Source organism: Thunnus maccoyii, chromosome 17 (genome assembly GCF_910596095.1).
Source record: "Thunnus maccoyii chromosome 17, fThuMac1.1, whole genome shotgun sequence".
In the NCBI taxonomy this organism is placed as follows: Eukaryota; Metazoa; Chordata; class Actinopteri; order Scombriformes; family Scombridae; genus Thunnus; species Thunnus maccoyii.
In genome coordinates, this window is record NC_056549.1 from 25,596,403 (window position 1) to 25,621,625 (window position 25,223).

The window sequence follows — 25,223 nt, forward strand, 5'->3', positions numbered from 1 at the left end:
CAACTAGCTGGTGAACATGGTGAAGTATTTCGATGCTAAAGAGCCAGATATTTCCCTCAGGAGTTGGTGGAGACCTAAACAGAGCAAAACAAGTATAGTGAATATTGGACTTATGTTTGTCAGATGGCTAGAAACACAAGTCCAAATAAATGCTAATGTAGGTCCTTGTCTGCTGGATGTTCATCTTGGTGTGCCTATCTTCTGTAATTTTGTAAGATAAGTCTGTGTAGAAAAACTGTTGAAAACTACTTTTTAAAAATGAATCAAACTAACAATAATAACCTGTGGTAAAGATGGATTTGAGATGAATGTTTGGCACCATTACTGGTTTACTGCTGCAGTTTTGCACAGAAGCAGCAGTTGAATTATATAACACAGCTTCCAGAGTCACTGAACAGTATTAAACTAGCAAGCAACACCTTCATAGTTGAGCAACATTTTAGCTCTATGCCAGCAGGCGAGCATGTGCATAAAGAAGATAGATATTCTGAAAATAAAAAAGCTATTAAGTCCAAAACTTAGCTCTGGATCATCTTAAAACTTCTACATTGTTTAAACAATATGTGCAAGTGGGAAAGAGAGCAGTACATTTCATGTAGGATGAGCTTCAACGGGCACACTTTTCAGTTAAGAGAACAAGTCACAGGTGTGATATAGGGGACTAAAATCATGTGATTTGAAAAGCTCCACAGACATAAAGGTGTGTAAGGAAATAAATTAACATTTATATTACAAAAATTAATCCCTTGGGGTGCACTGTTGGCCTGGAGGTTTAAGTCACTGACCATGTAAATGCAGTGTCTCTTTGCTATATATTATCCCCCTATCTCCTCCTCGTTTCCTGTCAGCTCTCTACTGTCGACTCTGTAATGAAGCAAAAATACTGAATATATAAAAAAGAAATTATTTGATCAGAATGTAACATTTTTAATCCGTCCTTCTTATTTGTCAGATCAATGTGTATTTAGTATTTTTTTAATCTCTCTATTATGGGAAGAAAAAACTCCATGTACGGGTATTAATTAATAATAACTGTACAAATAGTTAATGAAGCAGCGGTTAAAAAAGGACAGACTCCATGAAAGATAGATGCAGCTTCAGTGTGATGAATGCATCAGCTGTGATTTATAAAGTGTTGCCAAATAGCTTTTTGTTTAACACACACAGAAACAGAATCCAGTCCAGCCTGCACAATGACCACATCATTATGTCATCATCTGTACCTGCCTCATGCTGAATAAAAAGAAAGGAAACCCAACATCTGCCGTGAGACTTGTGGGACTTGCAAGCCCACCTCCGCCTCACAGCTCACACATATACAACAGCGGCATTGTCTGGCTTTCACTGTACTCTCATAAGGTTAGCAGTATTGTTAGACTATTACTTGACTGAATAGTCTGCAGCAAGTCAGAATCTAAGGAATAAAAGCCAATTCCACACAGGCACAGTGACACGTGTCATATCAAAATGTTCTTCTTTTGTGAGTCCATGTTGTTTCGTGTTGAGTGTTCATATGAGTGCTCTAATTGGTGTGATTTCACTTTCATGATGCACATTACCTGACTCTGACGGGCAGCCTGTGGGTGGTTAATTACATACTCTGAGACTATCCAAGTCATTCAGTTATCACGGTAAACACAAACGCACTTCTACAGAGGTAACATTCAGCCCAGTGTGGCGGCAAGGTAGTAGAATGTACAGTACAAGTTAATCCTAGTGAAAGAATGTACTATTACTGGGAATACTATGGGATATATAATACATTTCCTACAGAAATTAGCTAATTTAGAAAACCACAGAATGGTTCATATGCTGTATGTAACATTATGTGTTGTGTTCATTGTGTTTTTCTGTAATGAAAAACTGACCTTGGCTCATATTCATCAACCTTCACCTCTAAAAAGAGCCAATTCAGAAGTAAAATCTTTGCTGAAAGGAAAGAATACGACACATTTATCAAGCCTCTCACTCCTGCTTACAGGGAATTGTAAGGACATGATTAATGACATGTATGAGAGGAACAACCAATGAGATACAAGGCATTACCCTTTTATGGGAATAAATTTGTGTCATAATAATTGAACAAAATCACTTAAGAATGATTAAATTAATACATTGAAAGTGAATAAAAATAAATTGAAACCAAAGAAAACTTAAAATAAAACTATACAGGTGTGCTACATTTGGTTTCAATATTCTCAGTTTTCTTTTACTGATTGGGATTTCTTTTTTGCCGTCACTTTTTTCAGTTTTGCTGCTGAATTTTTCAGTTTTTATAAGTGAAAGAAAAGTGAGAATATTGTAATTGAATGTAGCACTAGTGTATAGTCAATTATATGTTTTGCCTTTGACGTTATTGTTTGGTTTCAGTTTATTTTTATTCACTTTCAATTCAATTTTGTTTTTTGATTCTTGGGAGATTATGTTCAATTATTATGACACAAATTTAATCCCATACCCTGTACCCACCTGCCCCATTGTTCATTGAAAAGAATGCTTAGGTTTTCTCAGTGGTACACTATTATGCAAAAGCATGTATAATTACATTTTTTAAAGTTGATTTCATATGTGTGAACTCTATGATATTTTCTGTAGCATGTGCAATGAACAGTGAAGTGGTATAACTTCTTAACTTTGTCTTTAGAGCTTACAACAAAGCATTGACTGCAAAATGGTGGGCTAAATCTATTCTGAAAATATAAATTGATCTTCAAATAACATATTTTTCATCATGACCAATTCAAAACATATCTTGAAGTGTGTGTGCTTGCCTCTGTCTCTGTCTGTCAGGCTTCTCTTAAAGGTAGAGTCAGCGATTCTAATCCCATAATTTTTTTTGTCAAATTCAGGGAATATGTCCTCATGGTCCGCTAGTTGTCCCTTCTGTGTGTGTGCTGAAAAATCTGGTGTTCATACACAGCACTGGCTCTGTAAATTGGCATGTAAACACAGTGGCTTGGAGCGAGCCAGACAACACTATTCTAGCCAATCAGCAACTGGGGGCATTCGTGCTTGTGCACAGGAGAGGGGGAAGTGATCAGAGCAGCTGTCTGTGTGAGGACATAATTCATATAGAAAGCGTTTTCTCATGGAACAGATAAGCTTTTGTTTTATTAAATGTATCAATCCACACTGAATCCAAGACAGCCTCACGGAGACCAAATGCACTTTTTTATGCTCTGAGTCTGTCTCTGTTGTGTTAATGAAGCATAATCTGAGCAGGCAGCTGTTTAAATCACTCAAATATCCTGCTGTGTTTTCAACTTATTAACCATATTAGTCAATCAATAAATACAAACACTGTTGATTTCCTCTCATAAATAGATAGATAGATAGATATTACTTTATTGATACCCGACTGCTGCAGCTACTCCTCTGTCGCTCCAGGAGGCTGTGGAGAGGGTGTTTGCTATTGTCCGTTATAGCTTTCAGTTTGTTCAGTGTGCCTCTCTCCACCGCAGATCTTAGTGGGTCTAATCACCTGCCCAGCACTGAGCCCGCTTTTTTGACCAGCTTGTCTGTAAAGCTGCGTCCCCAGCACACTGCAGCAAGAAAGAGTGCACTGGCCACCACCATGTGGTAGAACATGGTCATCATTTCAAATCATCATTTCACATCAAAGGACCTCAGTGTCCACAGGAAGAACAGGCAGAACCAGTCCAGCTGGTCATCCACAAGGACCCCCAGACATTTGTAGGTGTGTACCACTTCAATGTCCACCCCACAGATTTTCACTGGCTCCTGCGGAAATCCATGATCATCTCCTTTGTTTTTGAGGTGTTCAGTTGAAGGCGTTTTTTTTCGACTCCAGTCACTGAAGGCTGTTATTAGATACCTGTATTCAGATTCCTGTCCATTCCTGATACAATCTCAATTCTCGATGCGGCAGGACTTAGAGTCATATCTGAAGTCCGAGGTATACAATGTGAACAGGAATGGAGCCAGTACAGTCCCCTGTGGAGCATCCGTGCTGCTCATTACTGTTCCCCAACCTGAGAAACTGTGGCCTTTCTGTCAGGTAATCAGTGATCCAGGAAACAAAGGAGGGATCCACTCTCATCTCTCTGAGCTTGTCTTTGAGTATGATGGGTTGGATGGAGTTGAATGCACTTGAAAAATCAAAGAACATGATTCTTACATAAGTGCCTGATTCCTCCAGATGAGCGAGGGCACAGTGGAGCATGTAAATGACAGCATCATCCACTTCAATGTGTTCTTTGTATGCAAACTGCAGGGGATCGGGTTTGTCTTTGACCTCAAGCCTCAGTAGGTGTAGAAGCAGACGCTCCAGGGTTTTCATGATGTGCGACGTAAGGGCCACCGGTCTGTAGTCGTTTAGTTTAGCCGGACATTTTATTTTTGGTACCGGTACAATAAAAGATGTTTTCCACAGAGCCGGGACCCACCCCAACTGTAGACTCAGGTTGAAGATCTTCTGGAGAGGTTGACATGGAGCCAACATGCAAACTATTCTGGTTCAGTACATTTCTGCTGTCAGTCAGCCTGATGAAGGCAGTTTGTCTTGCTGCTGTCCTCTCAGCTCTCCAGGAGCTGCAGCTGACAGACGGCTGCTTCTGTGGACAGAGACGCTGAACGCAGGTCCAGTGAGAAGTGCGGAGGCCACAGAGAGACAGACAGTGTGGATGGACTATGTCCCGCTCATGACAAAAATTGAGAGGAACAGAAGTGACGCTGATGCATCGCTCTGGATTCCGCCATATTTCTGCCAGGGCAATGCACGTCCATGAATTGGGGGGAAGTACGAAGGGAGGTGTGTATTTGTTTGGGTGTTTGGTTTAAATATTATCAATCTTTCTCCAGAATGACTGACTCTACCTTTAACCAATTTAAAGCAATTGACATTTGGGGAAATGCACATACTTGCATTCATGTCAATTATGATATATGATCCATATCTTTTAATTATCTTTTTATTTATCTGTAAGCTAAATATGAAGCAGAACCAAGCTTTTAAGTTCTTACAGTAGCTAGTTCCATTATGCAACTTCCTGTAAAACCACAATTTCTGTTTGTGAACGCTTGAACAAATAAGATGTAACTTGATATTTAGTGAGTGTTAGAGGTAAGGGTGAGTGAGTATCTGTATCTGTAACTGTTCAACCAACTAAGTTATCTGTATCCATACTCAGATAAGCCTGAAATGGATAAGGGTTGAAGCAGTGAGAGTCGTGAGCTGTTAATCTCTGTGGACAGAGTGGCTGTGATGATGGCAAGATTGTGTTGTGTGGTGCAGCAGCAGTGAACTTTGTATAGGCTGTGTTTAGGGGAGGAGCTCTGTGTGTGGCTGGCCTATCACAGAACGACATAGACACAGCTAACCAGTGACGATTTTCCTTCATCACAAATCCGGATATTGACACATTTTACTCGGATGATAGTCATCCTAGTAAAAAGTATGTTATCTGTAATGGATACTGGTTTCATCCGAGTATTCAGCTCAACCTAGTTAGAGGTGTTGGTCGGCAGATTTGCCAACCTTTGCACAGATCCAGATCTTAAACGACGTGAGAGACCTCTGGAGATCTCTTAAATTTGAGGGCATTTTGAAGTCAAAAGAAATTTGATGACAGCTTTTATTCCCGAGTTTCAGGAGTACAATTGAATTAATTTTACACTTATATGAGGAGACAGTTATAATCATCAACAAAACAGGATGCAAATGGCTCATTGCATTAGGGCAAGTGTTCCAGTAAAACATGACAGCGTGACAGTGAGCCAGCGTGTGCAATACCAAGACTCAGAGAGTGAAGCGGCTAAATGGAATTTAGCCATCATTCATTTTCTCATTTACACATGTGCCTTTCCTACTGTGACATGTCAAAATGTCTTCAGTGCAAAAGGCCTATTCCAAATGTATTCATTACTATCCTGGGTTCATATTTATCAAACAGCTGAAAGTGAAATTATGGACTATTTATCTCTTAGACTTATACTCTTAAATTTGATAAGTTGCATAAGAGTAGATCTTATCTGTCTGCAGGACAGAAACACAGCTTAGCACACATGTTCTGGAGTGCTTGTACAATATATCATTGGTCACAATCATTTAATACATTAGCTGAATCTAATGTATTTCATATGCAGACTAGAGTAGTTTGAGTTCACTATTTGCATTTGATTTGTGCATTTGATTAATTACACTTTTGCTAGCAACAATAAAAAAGGTGGCAATGGTTTTGTTTGCAGTCACTTTCCATGCATCTAAATTCTCCTTCTGATATGTTTTCTGTCATGTACCTCTTGTCCCAGCAGCAGAAATTCCTTCCTGCTCCAGTTTTTCAATTTCAATTACCAAAGAAGTTAACACAAATAGAATAAACTTTTTAAAAATTCAAATTGCCACTGAGTAAAATGTAGATGCATGGGATGCATTTGTTTCTGATTGACTTCCTCCTCTGACGATACATATGATTAATATAAATGTATAAATCTATCTTATTCCTCACACTTATGCAACAAACTTTTTTACACCTCATGCAAGCCTTGAAATTATCCTCATTAAGAATGCGGACATGGGACAGGGGAATGCCTCCTTGTTCATACATGTCCAAACCAGAAACATTTTGTTCTGTTGTTTGAAACATCAACAGAAAATCAAGCTTACCCATCCTCCTGATAAGCCAGTGTGACATGCAGCTAAACACATCTCCAGACAATCCCATGTTGGGGCAGAGGCGAGAAGCTTCCCTAACACTAAGCAGCTGTGCAAACAGGACAAGTTGAACAAAGTGGCTTATACCAGGAGGTGAATGTGATTGATGTTCATAGAGGATCAGCTGATAACCACTGCTGTTTCCATTATAAAGTGTCAAGCTTTAGGCTCTCCTAATACAATATCTGATACTAAAAGCTGTAATATAATATGGCAGCTCCATAAGATATGAGGAGACAAACAGATTGACTGAGGAGGAGGCAGCATGATATGCTTTTGATATGCAATTCATTTTCTATCAATTCAGATTCCTCGCATGGTTTTCCATTTTTAAGATGAATTTTCCCACATGGCCTCATGTGGGAACACTCCAACAGCCTAAACTTGGCCAAGAGCCTCTATTTGCTATTATGTGGTTGCTGTTGCAATGCATCATATGAGTTCACGGAGATGAGGAGACGCACAGTCAGTTTGTTGTGTTATTTATTAATTTAATTTGCCATTTTACTTCGTGCCCTCATAAATAATTGGAATGAATCAGGTTTATTCAGCAGTGAAAAGGGTGTTTGTGCTGATCAAACGGGCAGAATGGGAAGCAGCTGACAGGGTAGTAGGTTTATGACTGAAGGTTAACAATTGTTAACCCTGGGCTAGGACTTATTTTTATTTATTTATTTTTAGGAAAATGTGTCGAAAGAAAACAAAGTTTTCTCCCCTCTGCTGCTGAGCTGCTTAGTGTCTGATTGTGGCACGGTGATGTCCATGTTGAAAAAGGGCATGTATGTGCAATATACAGTAGAACAGATCAAGATCATGGTATCTTTTGGTTTTTCCTTAAGTAATGTTCTGCAACATTTAACAACAATAAATGTAGGTTTTGGTGCTTTCTAATGCAGAATAACATTGTGTATAAGGTTATTACATTCATTATACCAAACATCTTTGATTTGGTAAAAAAACAAACAAATAAAAACTGGTAGTAAATGGCAGGAAATTGACATTTATCACATAACATAGTCACAGCTGTGCACATATTGAATCCCACACATGTGCTCATGCATGACCAAGCTGATTTGCACAGAAAAATACCCCAGAATCAACCAGCTTCCCTTTAAAAGGCCTTGTTAGCATAATTGTTGCAGTCAAATATGACACATGTAAGACAGGGCCAGGAAGAGGAACTGTTGAGTTCTTCAGGCTCATCTCTAAAACTGCCTCTATAATTACTGAGAAATCACTTGAGGATGATTTGTGGTGGTGATACTGAGAACTACAGGACAGCTCTGTTAGGAGGAGGAGGAACATGACATAATAAGCAGAATCCTTGAAGTAAACAATCAGAGACCTGAGGATAACACAAATTATATTTTTATTAACAGGTTTGACGACTTGAGAAGTCATCAATTACCTTCTTAAACCTTTTCTGTTAATTTTGTCTGGTCATAGTCTTCATTCAAATTTCTGATTACACCAAAGTACACTTTTGCTGTGTGACCTTGTCAACTACAGGAGTACATAAATGACTCCAGGCTACACGACACTGTCGACTCCAATACAGTCTTCATAAATGTCTTCAAGACTAAAGTGTTCATTTGATTTCATTAATTTTTTATGACTGTCTGGTGTTCTCATTTGCATTCAAAAGCAGCTACTTTGTGACTTACATTTAACAAACTTTTAAGTCATTTGCATAGAAAATAATAAGAAATTCTGGATGTTTGTGTGTATTAAATCATGAGAAGGCAACCCCTGTAACCCCAAGAGGCAGGCCTTCTACAATTTTGAATATTCATGTTCTGAAAACAAATTTCTGAAGTTTGTGGAAGTTGGACCTTATTAGTAAGCCAGCATTTACACCTGCACTATGTGGGCCTATATAAGAAAAGAAAAGGGAACTTAATTTTGTTATAGCGTGAAATAGTGACCCAAATACTCCAAATTCCTGCCTTGTCACAGTAGACGTTGACATTCAGTAGAGCAGAAAATTCAGCACGTTTTACAGTTGACTCTCAAAACATCAGCAGTATGCTGGAAGGAAATTTGTTTTTCCTTATTGAAATATTTGACGCTAAAGCAATGTCAGAGATAGTGGTTTTAACCTAATAGTGTTACGCACGCAGTTGATTGATTTCTTCAAGCCACTTCAACACCTCACTACTGGAAATTACCCACACATTTTGAACACTGATTACAATTTTAAAGCAGCAGAATTTCTTTTTGTGAAGTTGATATGGCTAATGTGTGAGCTTTACAACAATCCCTTATAAGTAGGGCTATCGTCTTTGTTTTACAACATTTCTTTATAAAGTAGTCATGGCTAATGTGTTAGCTTCACAACATTTCCTTATATGCCACGGTGAGTCACTTCAGTCAGTCAAATAAACCCAGCTCGAGGTACTAGTAGTAGTTTAAAGCTCTGAAGTTCTTGCTGTCAAAAGGTGCTTCATTCTGCTCCTTCAACTGCCTTAATTGCATCCATGAGTTGTGTGTCACAGCCACTGTTGCTAAGCAGGCCAGTCACAATAACTAACTTCCAATTTTAGGACTGAACTACATGCTGGTTAAACTAGCATTAAGTGTGGTGTGACAAGCAGATGGCAACCAGTGCTGACAGAATCTTTTTTTTTCCATACGAGTGACTTTTTGGTAACCCAGGGGCACTGTAAAGATGGTGCAGTGTATAAGTCTACTCTGGATCCTTCAGTACCGTTTATCTGTCAGACACATAAGGAGACCGACTGCTCTGTTAATGTTGTGTTAACAGAGTTTGCAACAGTTTTCATTTCCCAGTCATTTGATGTTATTGTCTCAGCAACAGCATTTTATTTGGTGTAATAGTGATATTGATATTTATTAATTTGGTCTAGAGGGGCACTCTAGTCAAATAGGAACAGCTGTTTGAGCCACTTTATTATGTCCTTGCTGTTACATATTGCATACAAAGTAGCATAAAGTCAGTCAACATATTTCCAAAGTACAATTTTACTCTCGAGTTGTTTACACTTGAGAATGAGGCAAACCCTCTCAGGATTCACTGTGTCAGTCCAGATTAGACGTCATGTGTTCATTGTACTCAAAGAGACTTCAAAGCACACTGAACATGTCACACATCTGTCTTTCGCTCTGCTACATTCTTGTGTCATTGTTGTGAACAGTAAATTAACTTTCTTTAATGTTGAAGCCAAGAGAACACACAATAGGCCATGAAAATCCATTTTATTGTCATGGAAATTATCTTGCCATTAGATGTGCTCTGATGTGAACATTGTGGATGCAGAATGGGGATCAGATAGGGGTTCATAACTGTGCTGTCATATTTTTCTCCTTCACTACTTCGCTTTCTCTCATTCATTCATTCAAACCTTTATTTAAGCCTCGAAAATCATCGAGGTTTCCCTCATTTGCAATGATGTTGAGATACAGAGTTAAAAACAAAATACGTAGGGTTAAATAGATCAGAAGAGGACAATACTCAGTGAAAACAACTGCACGCTGAGGTGAAGTGGTTTGAGATAATAGTCTTGAATTGTTCAGGGGTAGTGACAGTGTCAGTCTTGAGGATGTATTGCACAAAATCTAATGGCAGATTTTCCAAATTCAAAATAAACAGCAGGACTTGAAGCATAGTTAGTAGAGTGAGTTTGGTCCTGTGGTCCAGCATAGATGTTATATAGAGTGTAGGGGTATAACAGTTCTCCAAATCCACGGTTCGGTTCAGACCTTGTTCAGACCTTGAGGTTAGGGGTGGGGATGAATAAGAAAAAACAGTTGGGGAAAAATCTGTTTCTATTTCTGTTTTATTAAATCAACTACAATTTGGAATATCAAGGACACTATGAAGGTAGATTAACTTTATAAATTTACTTCACATAAATTAACTAAGTAAACAAAAATAAAACTTGACGGAAGACCAGTCAGAAATAAAGGGTGGTTGGTGCATTCAGTTAGCCACACATGTTTGTGGAAATGCTTGATGTATGGGAACATAGAACACCATCATGTCCACATTCTTAGGTTAGAGGTTTGCTCTCTGTGCTGTGACAATCTCCCCTGCAGTAAAAGAAATGAGAAAACCCTCTCACTGGGGACAGATGTTACTGGGGCTCCAAGGTAGCGTTTAGCCAACATGGCTAGATGGGGAAACTGGTTCACATTGTCCTGCCACCATGTAAGTGGATTTGACTCCACTGGGAGGCTCTGCACTTACTTGTAACACTGCACCTCCTCTTCCACCACTTGACACCGAGGCCTGGGTGATGATGTCTGTTCCACTGGAAATAAGTTTCCAAACAGCTGGTTGATTGTTGCTTTTTGGTTGGAGGATCACCACTGCTGGATGCCATTTCTGACTGACTTCCTCTGTCTCTGAGGCCTGGGCCTAACAAGGACAAGTCCACAAAACAACAATATAATGTTACCATTAGATATTATTTCAATTAAAATATCTGGTAAATATACAAATCCAGGAAAACAAGACATTAATAAAACTACCAAAAACATTGTGATGTACATTTCTGATGGTTTAATCTATTGTCATCTGTTTAGTTATAGTTAAATGCTGAAATTCAATTAAAAATAAAACTGATTTGTACAGTGCTTATTGTCACTACAATGTTTTACAGGTCTCAGGGCCTTGAAACTGAACTGTATTGATTACATTGATTTTATTAAATCAATTCAGTTTAGAAACTGTTTAACACATGCCTGTGGGGGATGGTCATACAGAATATTGTCAGTCAGGCTGTTGAAGATCTTGCCTTGAGTGGTCTTATTCAGAAAGGGATAAGATTTAAAACATGGGTCAAGAGCATTGCTCTCATGAAGAAACTAATAAGTGTTGAGTCAGAGTCGGGGTATCTGTTGTTGAAGTCATGAAATGGCAGATTCGACATCTTTCACAGCTGCTGAATCTGAGTCACTCTGCTTCATGGATTCTAGGATTAAGTGTTTCAGTGGCATTATCACTGAAACTGTTGGCAGCTGTTCAGTGCTCAACAGAGTTTTCATTGTTTTAAGTGGTTTGAGAGCCTGAACCATGTCCTAAGCTATTTTTACATCTTCATCAGACAGAGTAACAATGTCCTTAATGTTCCTCTTAATACTCCTGTTTGTTAATTCTGAGAAAACAGCAGCCTGCTTGTCAAAGTAGTGCTCAAGCAGGTCATGGCTTGAGTTCCACCTGGTGGGGACATCCTGAACCTAACCCTGCTGCAGCAGTAGTGCTGCCATGGAAAAAAGTGACCACTTTTCTCACTCTGCCCAAAAGCTGGGACATCTGGTTAACACCCATCCCCTTCTGTGATGCCAGGTTAATAGTGCGTGCAAAACATCTATTGTTTGGTGAAAATCTGGCTGCTTCAGCTGCATTCACCATGCACTTGGTATTGTCCATTGTCATGGGTGGTGACGTGGGTGGTGTTTGGTCTGTCAATTTTCCACTCTGCTACAGCTCCCTGTAGTATTTCTGAAAAATGGTCACTTGGGTGACTTTCATAGACAGCATGTATCTGGAGACAGGGGTTTGCCATTACCCAGTTGTCAGTAATGAAGTGCACTGTGATTGTGATGAAGCTCTCTGTTGCATGGGATTTCCACCCATCTTTTGTTAAAGCAATGAATTTTGCATTACTCAAGTCCTCCACCAGTTTAGCCTTTACTGCATTATAAAGTTTAGGCAACACATTTTGACTGAAATGTGGTTGCAGCAGCAGTATCTTCTCACAACATCGGCACAAATTTCGTTTCGTTTTTGGATAAACCGACCACATATTGGGAATCTAAATGGTTACTTTGTCACTTGAATAAATATTAAAACTTATAAAGTGACATATTAACAGTGAAACTTACAGCAGCTTTCAGCCTGGCTCAAAATCTCCACCATTGCTGCTGTGGTGGCTCAGGGTGGCTCAAGGACAGACTGGACGCTACAGTGAGTCACTATCACCTCTCGAGGTACAAAGTGATATTGTGAGACAGGACAGGCCTGGGCTAGCTGGTTAGCATGCTAACTTCAGTAGATATCTCTGCAACACAATACATAGACATCTTTGGCATAATGTCAAAACTGTTATTTCTTCATATTCTGTTGATAATTTAGGTAATTTTTGAATGTTTTTGAATTTTTTAATTTTAAACTAAAATTCTGACCAAATCTTATATAATGCACCTTTAAATGAGACGATTAAGTCTGCGGTGCACTGGAAATGTCAAGGCCTTTTATTTATATTTATTTTTATATTTCAGTCCTGTTTAGTGATGATTTGATGGCATGAATATGTCGCTGCCTATGGGTGTTGACAGCCTGATGTTAATGGTCCTGCCTCAAGCTTTTCCTTGTCATGTTTCATTCACAGCAGTTCAGTAGTCACAGAACAAGAAAAGCTGCTGTACCTCTAGGTTTGTTTGTCTTTTGAAAAGGAATTCATTTGGAGTAATTTAACATTTTTTATGAGATTAAACAAACATCAGTTCACCTTTTCACCATGGTTTGTAGATACTGTGAAGATGATTTTGATTTTAATGTTGGAGAGCTATTTCACACATCACAACTGCATTCAGTAGTTTCATAGACAAGAGATCCAGAGAGGTTATCCTGCAAACTTAGCTGAAATAAAAGATTAAAGGCTCTTTCAGTGAAACCTCTGCCCAGGTTGAAGCTATGCTTGAATTAGATGATGTCTCCAGACTCCATCTTCTAATAAAAATCATTATGGTGTATTTTCTCTTGCCCAGTGACAGTCAAAGGCACCATTTAAACTTAATTTCAAATGTTGTGCATCCTGATAAAATCCAGATGCGATTAAATACACTTTCATTTACCCTTCGCCACACACAGTAGGTATGTCTCTGTTAGCTATATCACAGATCTGATTGCAATCTATCTTGGTTTTCCCAAGCTACATGCAAATTAGGGTCCTCCAGACCACAGTTTGGTGGTAATGCACCTGTAGCTATTTGGTAACTGCCAAAACCACTGGAATTACTATAACTTGCACAATTTATCAGTTAACAAGGTAGCTAACAACTGTCCATAAACTTACTTGTACTGATTAACTAAAAGCGACTCACTCGGCTCTGTCACCCACACAGAATGTTCAGCTGATCAGGGATCAGATAAACATTACAGCAACATGTTACGTTAAAATCAATGTTATGTTGAAATCACTGGAGCTGCTTTCTGCCTGCTGCTCTACTGAGACAGCAGATAACAAAAAACAGCAGATAATTTCAGCATGACATCAGCTGCTGTTATGACAGACTACTAAGGACAGAGTAAAGTTTCTGTATGTTTATTGGAGCACAGAGGCATTTACACCTTTTCAACATCTGGCTAGAATGTGTCTCAGATTTCAATTATCTTTATTGCTTCTTGGTTGCATTTACACTTGGCTTCTTTTGATATGAAATAGTTTTAGTCTGTACATGCCCACAGGTCTTCTAATAATAACAATAACAGTGATGATAATACATTTAATTTGTACCACACTTTTCATTCATAGTGAAACTCAAAGTGCTACCGTACATATAACATAGAACACACCACATAAAGAAAATAGTAATGAGTTAAGATGAAAAAGCTTTCCTAAATAGAAAGAGTCTAGGGTCTGCGCTGCCCTCAGATGGTTAGGAAGGCCCTTCCACAAGCGTGGTGCAGCAGAGCCCCCCATGGTGTGGAGGTTATTACTGGGGACCCGGAGGAGCAAGCTGCTGACAGATCTGAGGGTCCTGGTGCTTCTTCCGCAAGCTCCACTTCACACAGCTGCTGTCATATCAGCTGAAATGTTCGTAGCGGCAGAAATTTTAATTTTGGACCAATCCCCATATTTCATTTTAAAGCATTTATCAGCTGATGATGATGATGTGCCAATATTATTGTGCACCCTTACTTATATGGCCATCAAAAGTCAGCTGAGGCTCAAACCTAACACCTAAATTAATGACTGAGGTGGAAAGGGGGATGTCCTGGCCATCAGAGATGAGATGAGGTATGGCTGATGACTGAGTCTGATGTGGAGTACCGACAATGAGAGCTTCAGTTTTGCTGCTGTTTAATTAGAGGAAATTTGTGTTCATCCAGGCCTTTATCTCCTCAAGACAGATGCTGAGGTGTTACATGGCTGTAGAAATGCTTGGGGCAGCTTTTATGCTCAGCTTTTGATGACAGTCCAGTGGTGGTGTGGAGGTGCTCTATGATAGTATGATCCACAGTGTCAAATGCAGTGTTCAGGTCAAGAAGAATCAGTAGAGGAGGGGGACCCTTCATCAGCTGCCATCATCAGGTCATTCACAACCCTGAACAGAGCTGTTTCAGTGCTGTGTGCTGTGTTTAAGATGGTCCTAAAGCTCAGAAACAACCACCCTCTCCAACACCTTGGACAGGAAAGGGAGATAGGTCTGTAGTTGGCAAGAACCTCTGAGTCCAGGGTGGGCTTCTTCAGGTGGGGGTGGATGACTGCGACCTTGAGGGCAGATGGAACACTACCAGTTTGAAGGAAGAGGTTGACAGTTTGGGTGATCAGGGGGCTGGGAATGGGGATGTATGATTTGAGCGGAGCTGTGGGAACGGGGTCCAGGGCACAAGTACAGAGTTTCATCTTCATGAGGATTTCCTCGATGTGGCTCTCCCTGACGCCAGTAAAATGAAGTACAGACAGCGAGCTCCCAGGCAGATGGTCGATAACAGGGGGAGACAGAGGAAGAGAGGAAGAGCTGGACATCAAAGAGCGGATGTTGTTGACTTTGGCTCTGAAAAAGTCAAGGAAGCTGTTACATCGCTCTCCTGTAGCCGCAGTTGGGGAAGTTATGATGTCACAAATCCTGCTCGTAGGATACACGCCTTAAACAGATTTTTGATAAACTTTCCCTCTTCAGCATGTGACTGTGAAAACAGCCTTCTAGTGTCAAACTCTACACATACATCATTCTGCACAGTGAAGCTCAAACATCCAAGTGAAGTAACAATAAGTGAAACCCATGTTTTTGTGGAGGGGGACATTAAAATCACCTGTGAGTTCAACATGGGTTTGTTGGGCATTTAAAATATGATTCTGCTTCTTCATTGTGGTTGATAATATGTCTTATAATATGTAGTGCAGGATGAAAAGAAATTACAGCCAAAGAATTTGATGGCAACATTTTCTTATGATGATGCAGTATGTCAACATCTGAAGTAGCTAATTAGACAGAAAATATCTGCTTTTCTATTGTGAGACTATCCTAAAATCTCCATGTTCATGCATATACTGTATGTTTTATCTGCAAAAACGTGTAGTAGAATCCTGTCCAAACACATTTTAAATGCTGCTTACTGTGAGGCAAATTATCAAATACAAACCAACTTTTATACTTTTAAGTTAGCCACAGAAATAATGGTGCACTGCAGAACAGCTGCAACAATTTACTCACCAAATGAATACTTGTCTGATAGGCAGAATTGGCAGTGTGGGTGAAAATAGCATTAAATTAGGGTTAATTACTGCAATTAATTAACTTTGGTTGACTTGAAGCCTCAATCATTGGTAGGTTTTAAGACAAGATTATTAAGATTATTTACAACTGAGTCTGATAATAGTAATAATTAAGAAACTTTATTTTAAACCTTTTAATGTTCAAGTGCTTTACATTATTAAAACAAAGATAACTCTAACAGATGGTTAAAAGAACTAAAATTAAAAAAAACAAACAAACTTGTGTGTACGAGATCCTCAGTAGGAAGATCCCATTTACCTGAATGACAAAGTGAGATTTGTTAAATGCTAACCAGAGGATCTCAAGCAGCTTTAAAAACTAAAGCTAGATGTAGAAGATGTAGAAACCAGCAAATAATAAATAAATAAATTTGCTCTGCACCAGCCAAGCCCTGTATTCAGGTCATACCTCCTGCTAAGACCAGAGTAAAGATATAACAGCAATGAAGCCTGGAGAAGATTAAAGTGCCAATCATCCTCTCCAGGTCTGTGACGTCAAAGACCTGAATGATCTTAGTAATGTTCTTTAGTTGAATAAAACATGATTGCACATTGGAATTTTAGTTAGTTGAGCATTTAATGACATGTCTGAATCAGGAAAATGACACAAAAAGTATAGGCTTCTGGCATCACATTTCACACAGCCAAATGACAACACAGACTACAAATATGATAATTAATACTGCTAGGTTGGGAGGAGTAGTTATCACTGTCTGACTTGGAACATGCTGCTTTACAGTGTTGGGCAAGTTACTTGTAAATTGTAATTTATTACTGATTACATATTACTCATTGTACAAGTAATTACATTACTTATTACTCAGCAGCAAAAGTAACGCGTTACATTACTCGTTAATTTAGTTTAGTTACTTCAGCTCCGTCCTTCAGCTCCGTCAAAGTTGCCTTGTAACAGCTCAAAATCCTCCACACCCATGCACTGCATCTTTTCTATTTAACACATGTAACATTAGAAATGGAAACGTTTGTGGTTTAACAAGCAGGCAGGAAACAGTTTACTGACCATCCCACAGCTAGTGTTAGCATAGCCTAAGTGACTACACACAGCACTGACGTCCCGACCTCTGCTGTACGACGTTAACGTTAGCAAGCCAGCTAAGCTACAACACAACTTTGGCATTACCACAAGTTGCAATTCTCCTCCTCCAGAGCGTTACTGGAATTAGTAACTGTAATACACTTACTGAATTTTAAATTGTAATCCCTTACACTACTCACCCTGAAAAAAGCAATGATATCACTGTAAGGGATTATAGCGTTAGCATTACTGCCCAACACTGCTGCTTTGAATCTGCAACTGCAGAAATCTTTTAACATCTAAACACCTAATATCAGAGAAATGTGACATAATAATGAGACATTGTTCTAAGCTGAGCTCCAGCAGTGAATATATGTTATATTAACTATGAATCAAACAACTGCAGTAGTGCATATGTAATGTTAAAGGGGTCACTTGAACTTGACACATCCCACTGAGAATTTTTACCCAGCTCTATAACTCTGTGCAGCTTTATAGCTTAACAGCAGGCAGAAAAGCTCTGATAACCCACTATATGCTACTTTACCTGCCGTGCGTGAAATGGCAGACACATAGCCAACATGTACAGCTCTGTTACCTGACGGGTAAAGCTTTGGCTCTGGGGTTCAGGTTTGGTATTTTTAAATGTAAATTATTGAGATATTTCTATCTTCCCTCTCTCTGACTTTGCTAACCGTCTATGTCCACGTTTTAGGGGTAAATTTGCAAAATTTAGTGAGAAATAGACAGAGATTGAGCATAGCCAATTTGTTGCAATAGCCTAGCAAGCTAACGGTCAGTAATGGATGAAATAGTAAAGCCTGGTCACACTCTCAAATTTGGCAGGACCAGTCAGGTTCAGTACAGGTTTGGGTCCATCTATTTACTTGGGCTGTGCCGCCTATTTACTATATTGAGTACAATATTTACTGCCCACCATTTTATCTGACTGTGAATTCAGAGTGTATAAATTTAGCCATAGTGCGCTCAAAACTTATGAAATGAAATGAAACAGTAATGTCCATGGTACTAATTTCTGCTAGCAGTCTCACAATGCAATGTACCACATTTATGGATTCAAAAATGACATTTGTGTGACTCTACAGCTGACAGTAGGCCTTTAATCTGCATTCTTGTCTGTACTTGTGTTCTTGTGTACTTGCATTATCTGTCACAGCCCGAGTACTGTTCCAATTCAAAGTCCACATCCAGCAAAGTACAGACCAAATGCCTGGATGTGTACTTGCACTGGCCATTTTATTGATGATGCATCGGGAGCTGACTGTGTGGACTTGAGAGAGCCGAGTATCCCAGAATGCAGTTCACACAAACCGGCAGCGATGGCTGAGATTTTGAACCAGGCTAAACTGTTAGCTGTTAAAATGTAATTTTCACTCTAGGACTGTTAATATGTCACTTTATTAAGTTTTAATATTTTTTTCAGGCAAGAAAGTAATCATTTAGATTCCCAATATGTCGTCAGTTTATCCAAATAATGCCTGTTGGGAAATTTGCTCTGATGTTTTCAGAAATGTGAGGAGTCACTGGCCGGATGAATGGGAAAGTGGTCTCAGACTTTTGGACCTTAGTGTAGGTAATGCACCAGTCTGGTGACAGAACCCCACTATCAGACTCAAATTAATTTTTTTTTTTAGCATATTAGTTGTATCTTGTAGGAATCAGAGTAATAAGGGTAATTTTAATCAGCTGGAGACTAGCTTAAAAATTATGTCTTTGTTGTTAATAAAATACCTTTTGGGTGGTTATTTTGCACCATTGATGTTAATATTTGGTAATAATAATCTATTCAGCCCCCTCCCTTACTTTTTCTCTCATATGGCACTGTATGGGATGGAGGAAGTTCATAATATTGGGTTTACTGCATTGATAGTACGCTTCCTGTATGAATTGTTCTGTCCTTTATCCGCCTCTTTTTTTCTGCACTTAATCCTGCTTTTTTGCTTTCAGACAAGACATCTATGATAGCCTAATTGCTTCACTTTTTTTCTTGTATATCCCCTTAATCTTTTCACCATAACAAGTTTTTAATAGAGGCGTTTAAAGAATACTTTACAGTCTCCCTGTGTGTTTTTATTGTTTTTGTCTGAAACATTGCCTCACAGTAACTTTGTACAATAAGCCCTTTAAAGAAATTATGAATGTGCAGATTTATGATCTATGGTTTATAGAATAGCAGGTATTTCCTCTCTAATTAGCTACTTGGTTAAATGCATCTGTGCCTACAGGCCACCTGTACCGTTTTAGTCTATTTTTGTGCTTATTGGGTCATGGTAAGCATTATTTACGGTATGATTAGAAGTGTACCTTTTCATCATGGTGATTTTACAACCTACAATTTATCTACACTTGCTGCGCTTGAAAGCAGGTTATTTTTGTTTAATTGGCCACTTGATTAAATAAACCTGTTTCTGTAGCTTACCAGCATTGTTCTCTGACCTCTGAGCAGCATTCCTCTACATAATTACATACTGCTTGAATAGTATCACTTCAAATTTGTATGACTCCAACAAAATCAACTATGCATCTGAATAAAATTCTGAGAGCTTCTCATTGGCGATCCAGTAAAACCATGATAGAGTTAATCAAGAGTTTGCTTTGCTCTTGCTTTGTCATTTGTCATCAGACTTCAACGACTCACGTCAAGTATCCACAATGTATTCAAATTTATGTATAACAATTGTGACTCACAAGTGCAAATGGTATTTCAACAACCTCAAACCCCCCTCTCACTCTCTCCTACAGGAATCATGTCTGCAACAGGGAATGGCTATGTCATTTATATGACCATCAAACGCAAGACCAAGTTGAAGCCTCCGGAGCTCATGACTGTTAATCTAGCCATCTTTGACTTTGGCATATCAGGTACCGTAATACTTTCAGTTGTAAAATCAGCAATGCCAGACTGCTTTGTGAAGTACCACTTAACTGTCTATTGTATACTTGCTCTCACACTGAATGGAATCCAGTAACAGCACTGTTTAATATATCTAGACTTCATGAGTAAAATCTAGCCTGGCATCACCAGACTAATTTACAAATGCATGTTAGTCTGGAACCTCCATTTTCGATTTCCAAGGGGCATTATCAATGGGTGCAGACCAAAATGCCTCTGGACATAATTGGATAGACCTACAACCAATCACACGCTTGACGGACCTCTGCAGACTGAAGTTTATTTTTGTTAAACTTCAGTCTTTAGTTTAGCGACGGCAACCAATGGCATGGTATCCCAATGTGGGCAATTTTTCTGTCTGTGATTGAATAAATACTTTTTTTTAGTATAAAATTGATTAACTTTAATGTATGCTCTCAATCAATTCCCAAATCAAATCATCAAAACAAATGATAAACTTCAAGTCATAAAAAGAAAACGTATGGGGAGGATTGAGGGAAACAGTGTAGGACCACTTTGAGTAACACACATCAAAAACAAAAGTATAGTATGTAAGACTGATGGAGGAATCATAATGAATAATGAACATTTATAAAAAATCTTTCAAAATCTTAATTTTAATTAGCCTATAAACTACCAAACCTGAGAACATAACCACTGGTGAAGGTACAGACACTAAATATTTTTAGTAAAAAATGATGATGATGGCATTTAGCATCAGGTTTTACTAATTTTCTCCTCTAGATAACAGCCACAGGCCTGAATATGAAACTGTGTGAAGTGTCAGTTTGTTGCTAATTTTTCTTTCATACATGTTGCATTAGGTTACTATTTGCATATTCATAGATTCATTTATTCAGTCACAGGACGCCAGAGGAAGCTGTCAGATGAAGGAAATAGCTTCTATTCTCAAAGTTGTTTCAACTCTCAACAAGATGAGGCTATCTATCTATTTGGCTGCTATTTCATTAACTTTTCATTTTGTTTTTGTATTTCACCATTATTATCTAGTGTTGAATCTCAAAATCTTTTGTCCCCATTTAATTGCTCCAACCCATAATGCTTGTGATTCACTGGCCGTTTATGGAATTTCTCCTTTAATAACTTTTGGAAAATTACATTTCTTTCTTTTCTGGATGACTTAACTGTTAGCGCACACGTTTGGCCTCAGGAGAATGATTTGACATTTCGATTCATCACTCGGCAGTGTCACATTATGCAACATTGCTCAACAGCTACTTAAAGGGGAACCGATTTTACACATAAATGTCACTTTAGTAGTCATGGGTATTACTACTATGAAAACAGCTGTATAATATCTTTGGGCTTGACAGAAAGCTTGCGTTACAAACTGGAGACATAAAGTTTAAAAGATTACCAGGCAGAGAGAGTAATGAAAAGATGCAGTAAGTCAAGTCAAGTCAATTTTATTTGTATAGCCCAATATCACAAATCACAAATTTTCCTCAGGGGGCTTTACAGTCTGTACAGCAATACCACATCCTCTATCCTTAGAATCTTGATTTGAATAAAGAAAAACTCCCTAGAAAAACCCTTTAAGGGGGAGAAAAAAAATGGAAGAAACCTCAGGAAGAACAACAGAGGGATCCCTCTCCCAAGACAGACAGACTAACTACAGTATATGTGTATAGGACTCGAAGCACTTCTAAAATGTGGGTGATCTACTAGTGTTGCCAACTATTTTCAGTGGGAAGTAGCTAAAGCCTTCTCAAAAAGGGTGACATCACAACAAAATAACTTGTACAATATTTAAAAAAATCAAAGAAAATGAAGTCAAAACTGACTCTATATCCTTAGCTGCCCTGCTAAACATGCTGCTAATGCCAGTGTAAGATTTTACAGCATGCTAGCAGCTCTGTGAGGCTATATAGGCACATAGTGCTTTGAGATCAATGCTAAAGTGAGCACGCTAACATGCATGTAGGTATAATGTTTACCATGTTCAAAATCTTAGTTTAGCGTGTTACATTAAGCATAGCTGAGACTGATGAGGATGTCAGTAGTTTTGCAGGTATTTAATTTTAAACCAAAGAACTGGACAAATTTAAATTTTGTTAGATGAGATTTGTTCATGTCAGTCCATCCAGTAGTAACAGAGATAAATTAGTCTGCATCAAAATGGTGGTCTGACCGACAGACATCTCTAGAGCCACGCTAAGAAATGGAGACAAAATTTCTGCATACAAGATGCACTCACATGTAGCTAGCTTGACAACAAGCTGATTTATCTGCAACATGCATGATGAGTTTTCTGATTTTTGTGTGTGTGTGTGTATTTTCAAATTTGTCAGATAGGCTACAGAAGGAAATCCCTTCAGCCCAGACGGCACTAATAGATTCTCAGAAAAAATGTTGGATGCAGATTGAATATAGGGGAAACACTGGTTCAAGGTAACATCACAGCTGGATACTAAAATCAGTTATTTTCAGTGTACTTGTGATCAATGTGTGCTACGGTTTGATTGGGGCACATTTCAACTTTTATGATTAAAATGAATCTGAATGTCAACATTCCAATGAGTTAAACATAATCATCAGGAGTTGTAGTAATGAGACAAGAGGTCATCTTGTTCTTCGGCCTTTTCGAGTATGATGCGCAGCTGCAGAGACCACGAGACTCTGAGAACCAGAGCTGGGCAAAATATTTTTCACATTAAATTGTTGTCTGTCAAGGAACAGTTTAGAAAGTGTGTGTATTCATGAAATCTAACTAAGACAAGCTCTCAGGAAGCACAGTAAGCACTTGATCATCTTTGACTTTATCTATCTGGTCTATAGGGATGCTGTGTGGGACTCTGACCCATGTATGCCCTGTATGGACCGCTCTGTGCTAGGCACAGTCAAAAATCAACAGACCATGTGTACCCAGAAAGTGAACAAAGCCGGGTTATCAGCACATGTGTTTGCCCCGCGGCTACTTACGCAGTAGTCCTGGCTCACAATAAATGTTATTAAATAAGTCTGCTGTCCTCTCATGCCTTGTGACGTGAATTATGACATTGGCGTATTAAGAAGAACTGAGGAGTTTTATTCCAAAATAGGTCATCCACCAGTTGAATTCTGAAAGAAAGGTCAGAATGTCTTGGTATACTTATGACCTAAATCAACCAGGACAAGTGAGAGTCATGCCATTCTGTTTCAAAGGGGTGTGATGATTTAATCGGACGTCTCAATTGGAATAACTCTGATGCATTATCAATCCTGCATTCTGCCCTCGATTTGATTTGATTAAATTGTATTATTCCAAAAAGTTAAACAGCTCTAAAAATAGAAATTATAAAAAGCAGCTTGACTGAGTCAACAGTTTCCTCCTTTGATTAATCCTACTCCATTTATCAGATTTTCAAATGGATGTAATTGGCTTTCCAACCTTGAACTGATGCTGTTTTTTTTTTTTGTTTGTTTTTTACAGCTTTACAATTTGCTCACATTACCTTATGGACTGATCAGATCTCAATGATGTGGTGGTCTATTTAAAGACCTTCAGCCTCACATTCACTGCATGCTGTCACATGCTTTACTGCAGCTACTATCTGCAAGAGGCACTGATACTGTTCAGTATGTGCTATGCAGATGTTTGGTCTATGTAGTGCCTTACTTGCTACTTTTTCATTTCAACCATGTCTTAATATACATACATTCACTGGTGATCACTTTGGATGCTGGTGATTGTGTTGGTCATGCAAACAGAATTCCATTGACTTTCTGTTTGAAAGAGCGGAGCACACACAGGTGTGATCAAGTAATGGAAAATTAATCTGTCAGCACTTGTGTTACAGAATGTAACACAACATGACAAGGTTGACATGTCAGAACAAAACATGTACATTAAGTATATGCAAATTATGACAAACAGCGAACAAAGTTGGGTTTGAGTATGAATTGAAACAGATTTGACAAAAGTAATGAGGGAAGGAGCACGGCAGTCTGTTGTGTATGGTAACAAGGTTGTGTGTGAGTGTGTATGCATGAGTAAAGAAATATATAAGGGAGACAGGGAAAAAACAATCAGAATAAAATGAAAAAGGAGGGGGGAAGAAAAATAGAAATGAAAGTTATGAATGACAAAAAAGTTGCTCAAAACTATTGAGTCTATTGTGAGCAAAAATACAAAAAGTAAATGAGACAAGAAAGATAGTTTGTAATTCACAAAGCACCCGCAAAGGGTGAAATTCAAGATTCAAGATTCATTTTTTATCATTTTACAACACAAGATTGTATGACAAAATGTAGTTTGTAGTCCCTTAATGCTACTCACAAAAACAGAAATGATATAAATGGATTAATAAATAATAAGTCATAAAAATAGAACTATATTTTTATATTGGAGTGCAGAGGATGAATTGGGGAGTCTCACAGCCTGAGGAAAGAAGCTGCTCTGTGGTCTGGTACAACAGCGGATAATTCTGTATCTCTTGCCAGATGGCAGCAGGGTGAACAGGCTGTGGTTGGGGTGGGTGTTGTCTTTTAGTATACTTTGGGCTCTATGCAGGCTCCTCACCTCACCAATATCACTGGTGCTGGGTAGATGGGTTCTGATGATCTTCTGGGCAGTTTTAATTACCCCTGCAGAGCCTTCCTGTCTTGGGCCGTGCACATTTCATGCCAATCTGTGATGTTTCAAGTCAGGATGCTCCTCTGTAAAAGTAAACAAGAACTTGGGATGGGAATTTTGCCTTCTTAAGTTTCCTTAAGAAGTACAGTCATTTCTGAGCTTTTTTTACTAGGGTGGAGATGTGTGATGTCCATGACAAGTTCTCTGTGATGTTGATTCCCAGGAACTTAAAACTGTTCACCTGCACCACCTCAGCTCCACTGATGTAGACAGAGGTATGTGTCTTTGCCTCCTTTTTTTCTAAAATCAACCATTAGCTCCTTGGTTTTGTTGACATTGGGCTGTAGTTTGTTCTCTGTGAACCATTCTGCAAGATTGTTGATTTCCTCCTGATATGAGCTCTAATCATTGTTTGAAATCCGGCCGATGATGGTGGTGTCATACGCAAACTTCTCAACAGAGTTCTCTCCGTGTTGGGGTTTGCAGTCATGGGTATACAGCGTGAATAGGAGGGGGCTGAGCACACAACCCCGGGGGGCTCTGGTGTTGAGCATTAG

General features: G+C 38.8%; 1 protein-coding gene across 7 annotated transcripts in view; it reads left to right on the forward strand.

The window, feature by feature from the left end:
* opn5 (opsin 5) overlaps positions 1–25,223 on the forward strand; it is a 104,812-nt gene that overhangs the window by 59,972 nt on the left and 19,617 nt on the right. For 3 of the 7 annotated variants that reach the window (XM_042389924.1, XM_042389923.1, XM_042389926.1), the window contains one exon: positions 19,940–20,059. In XM_042389924.1, the coding sequence (XP_042245858.1) occupies positions 19,940–20,059 (120 nt within the window). Of the gene's footprint in view, positions 1–17,699; positions 17,807–18,353; positions 18,561–18,705; positions 18,771–19,939; positions 20,060–25,223 lie in introns of those variants that run through there. The other 4 variants (XM_042389922.1, XM_042389925.1, XM_042389927.1 and 1 more) reach the window with 4 other exon arrangements.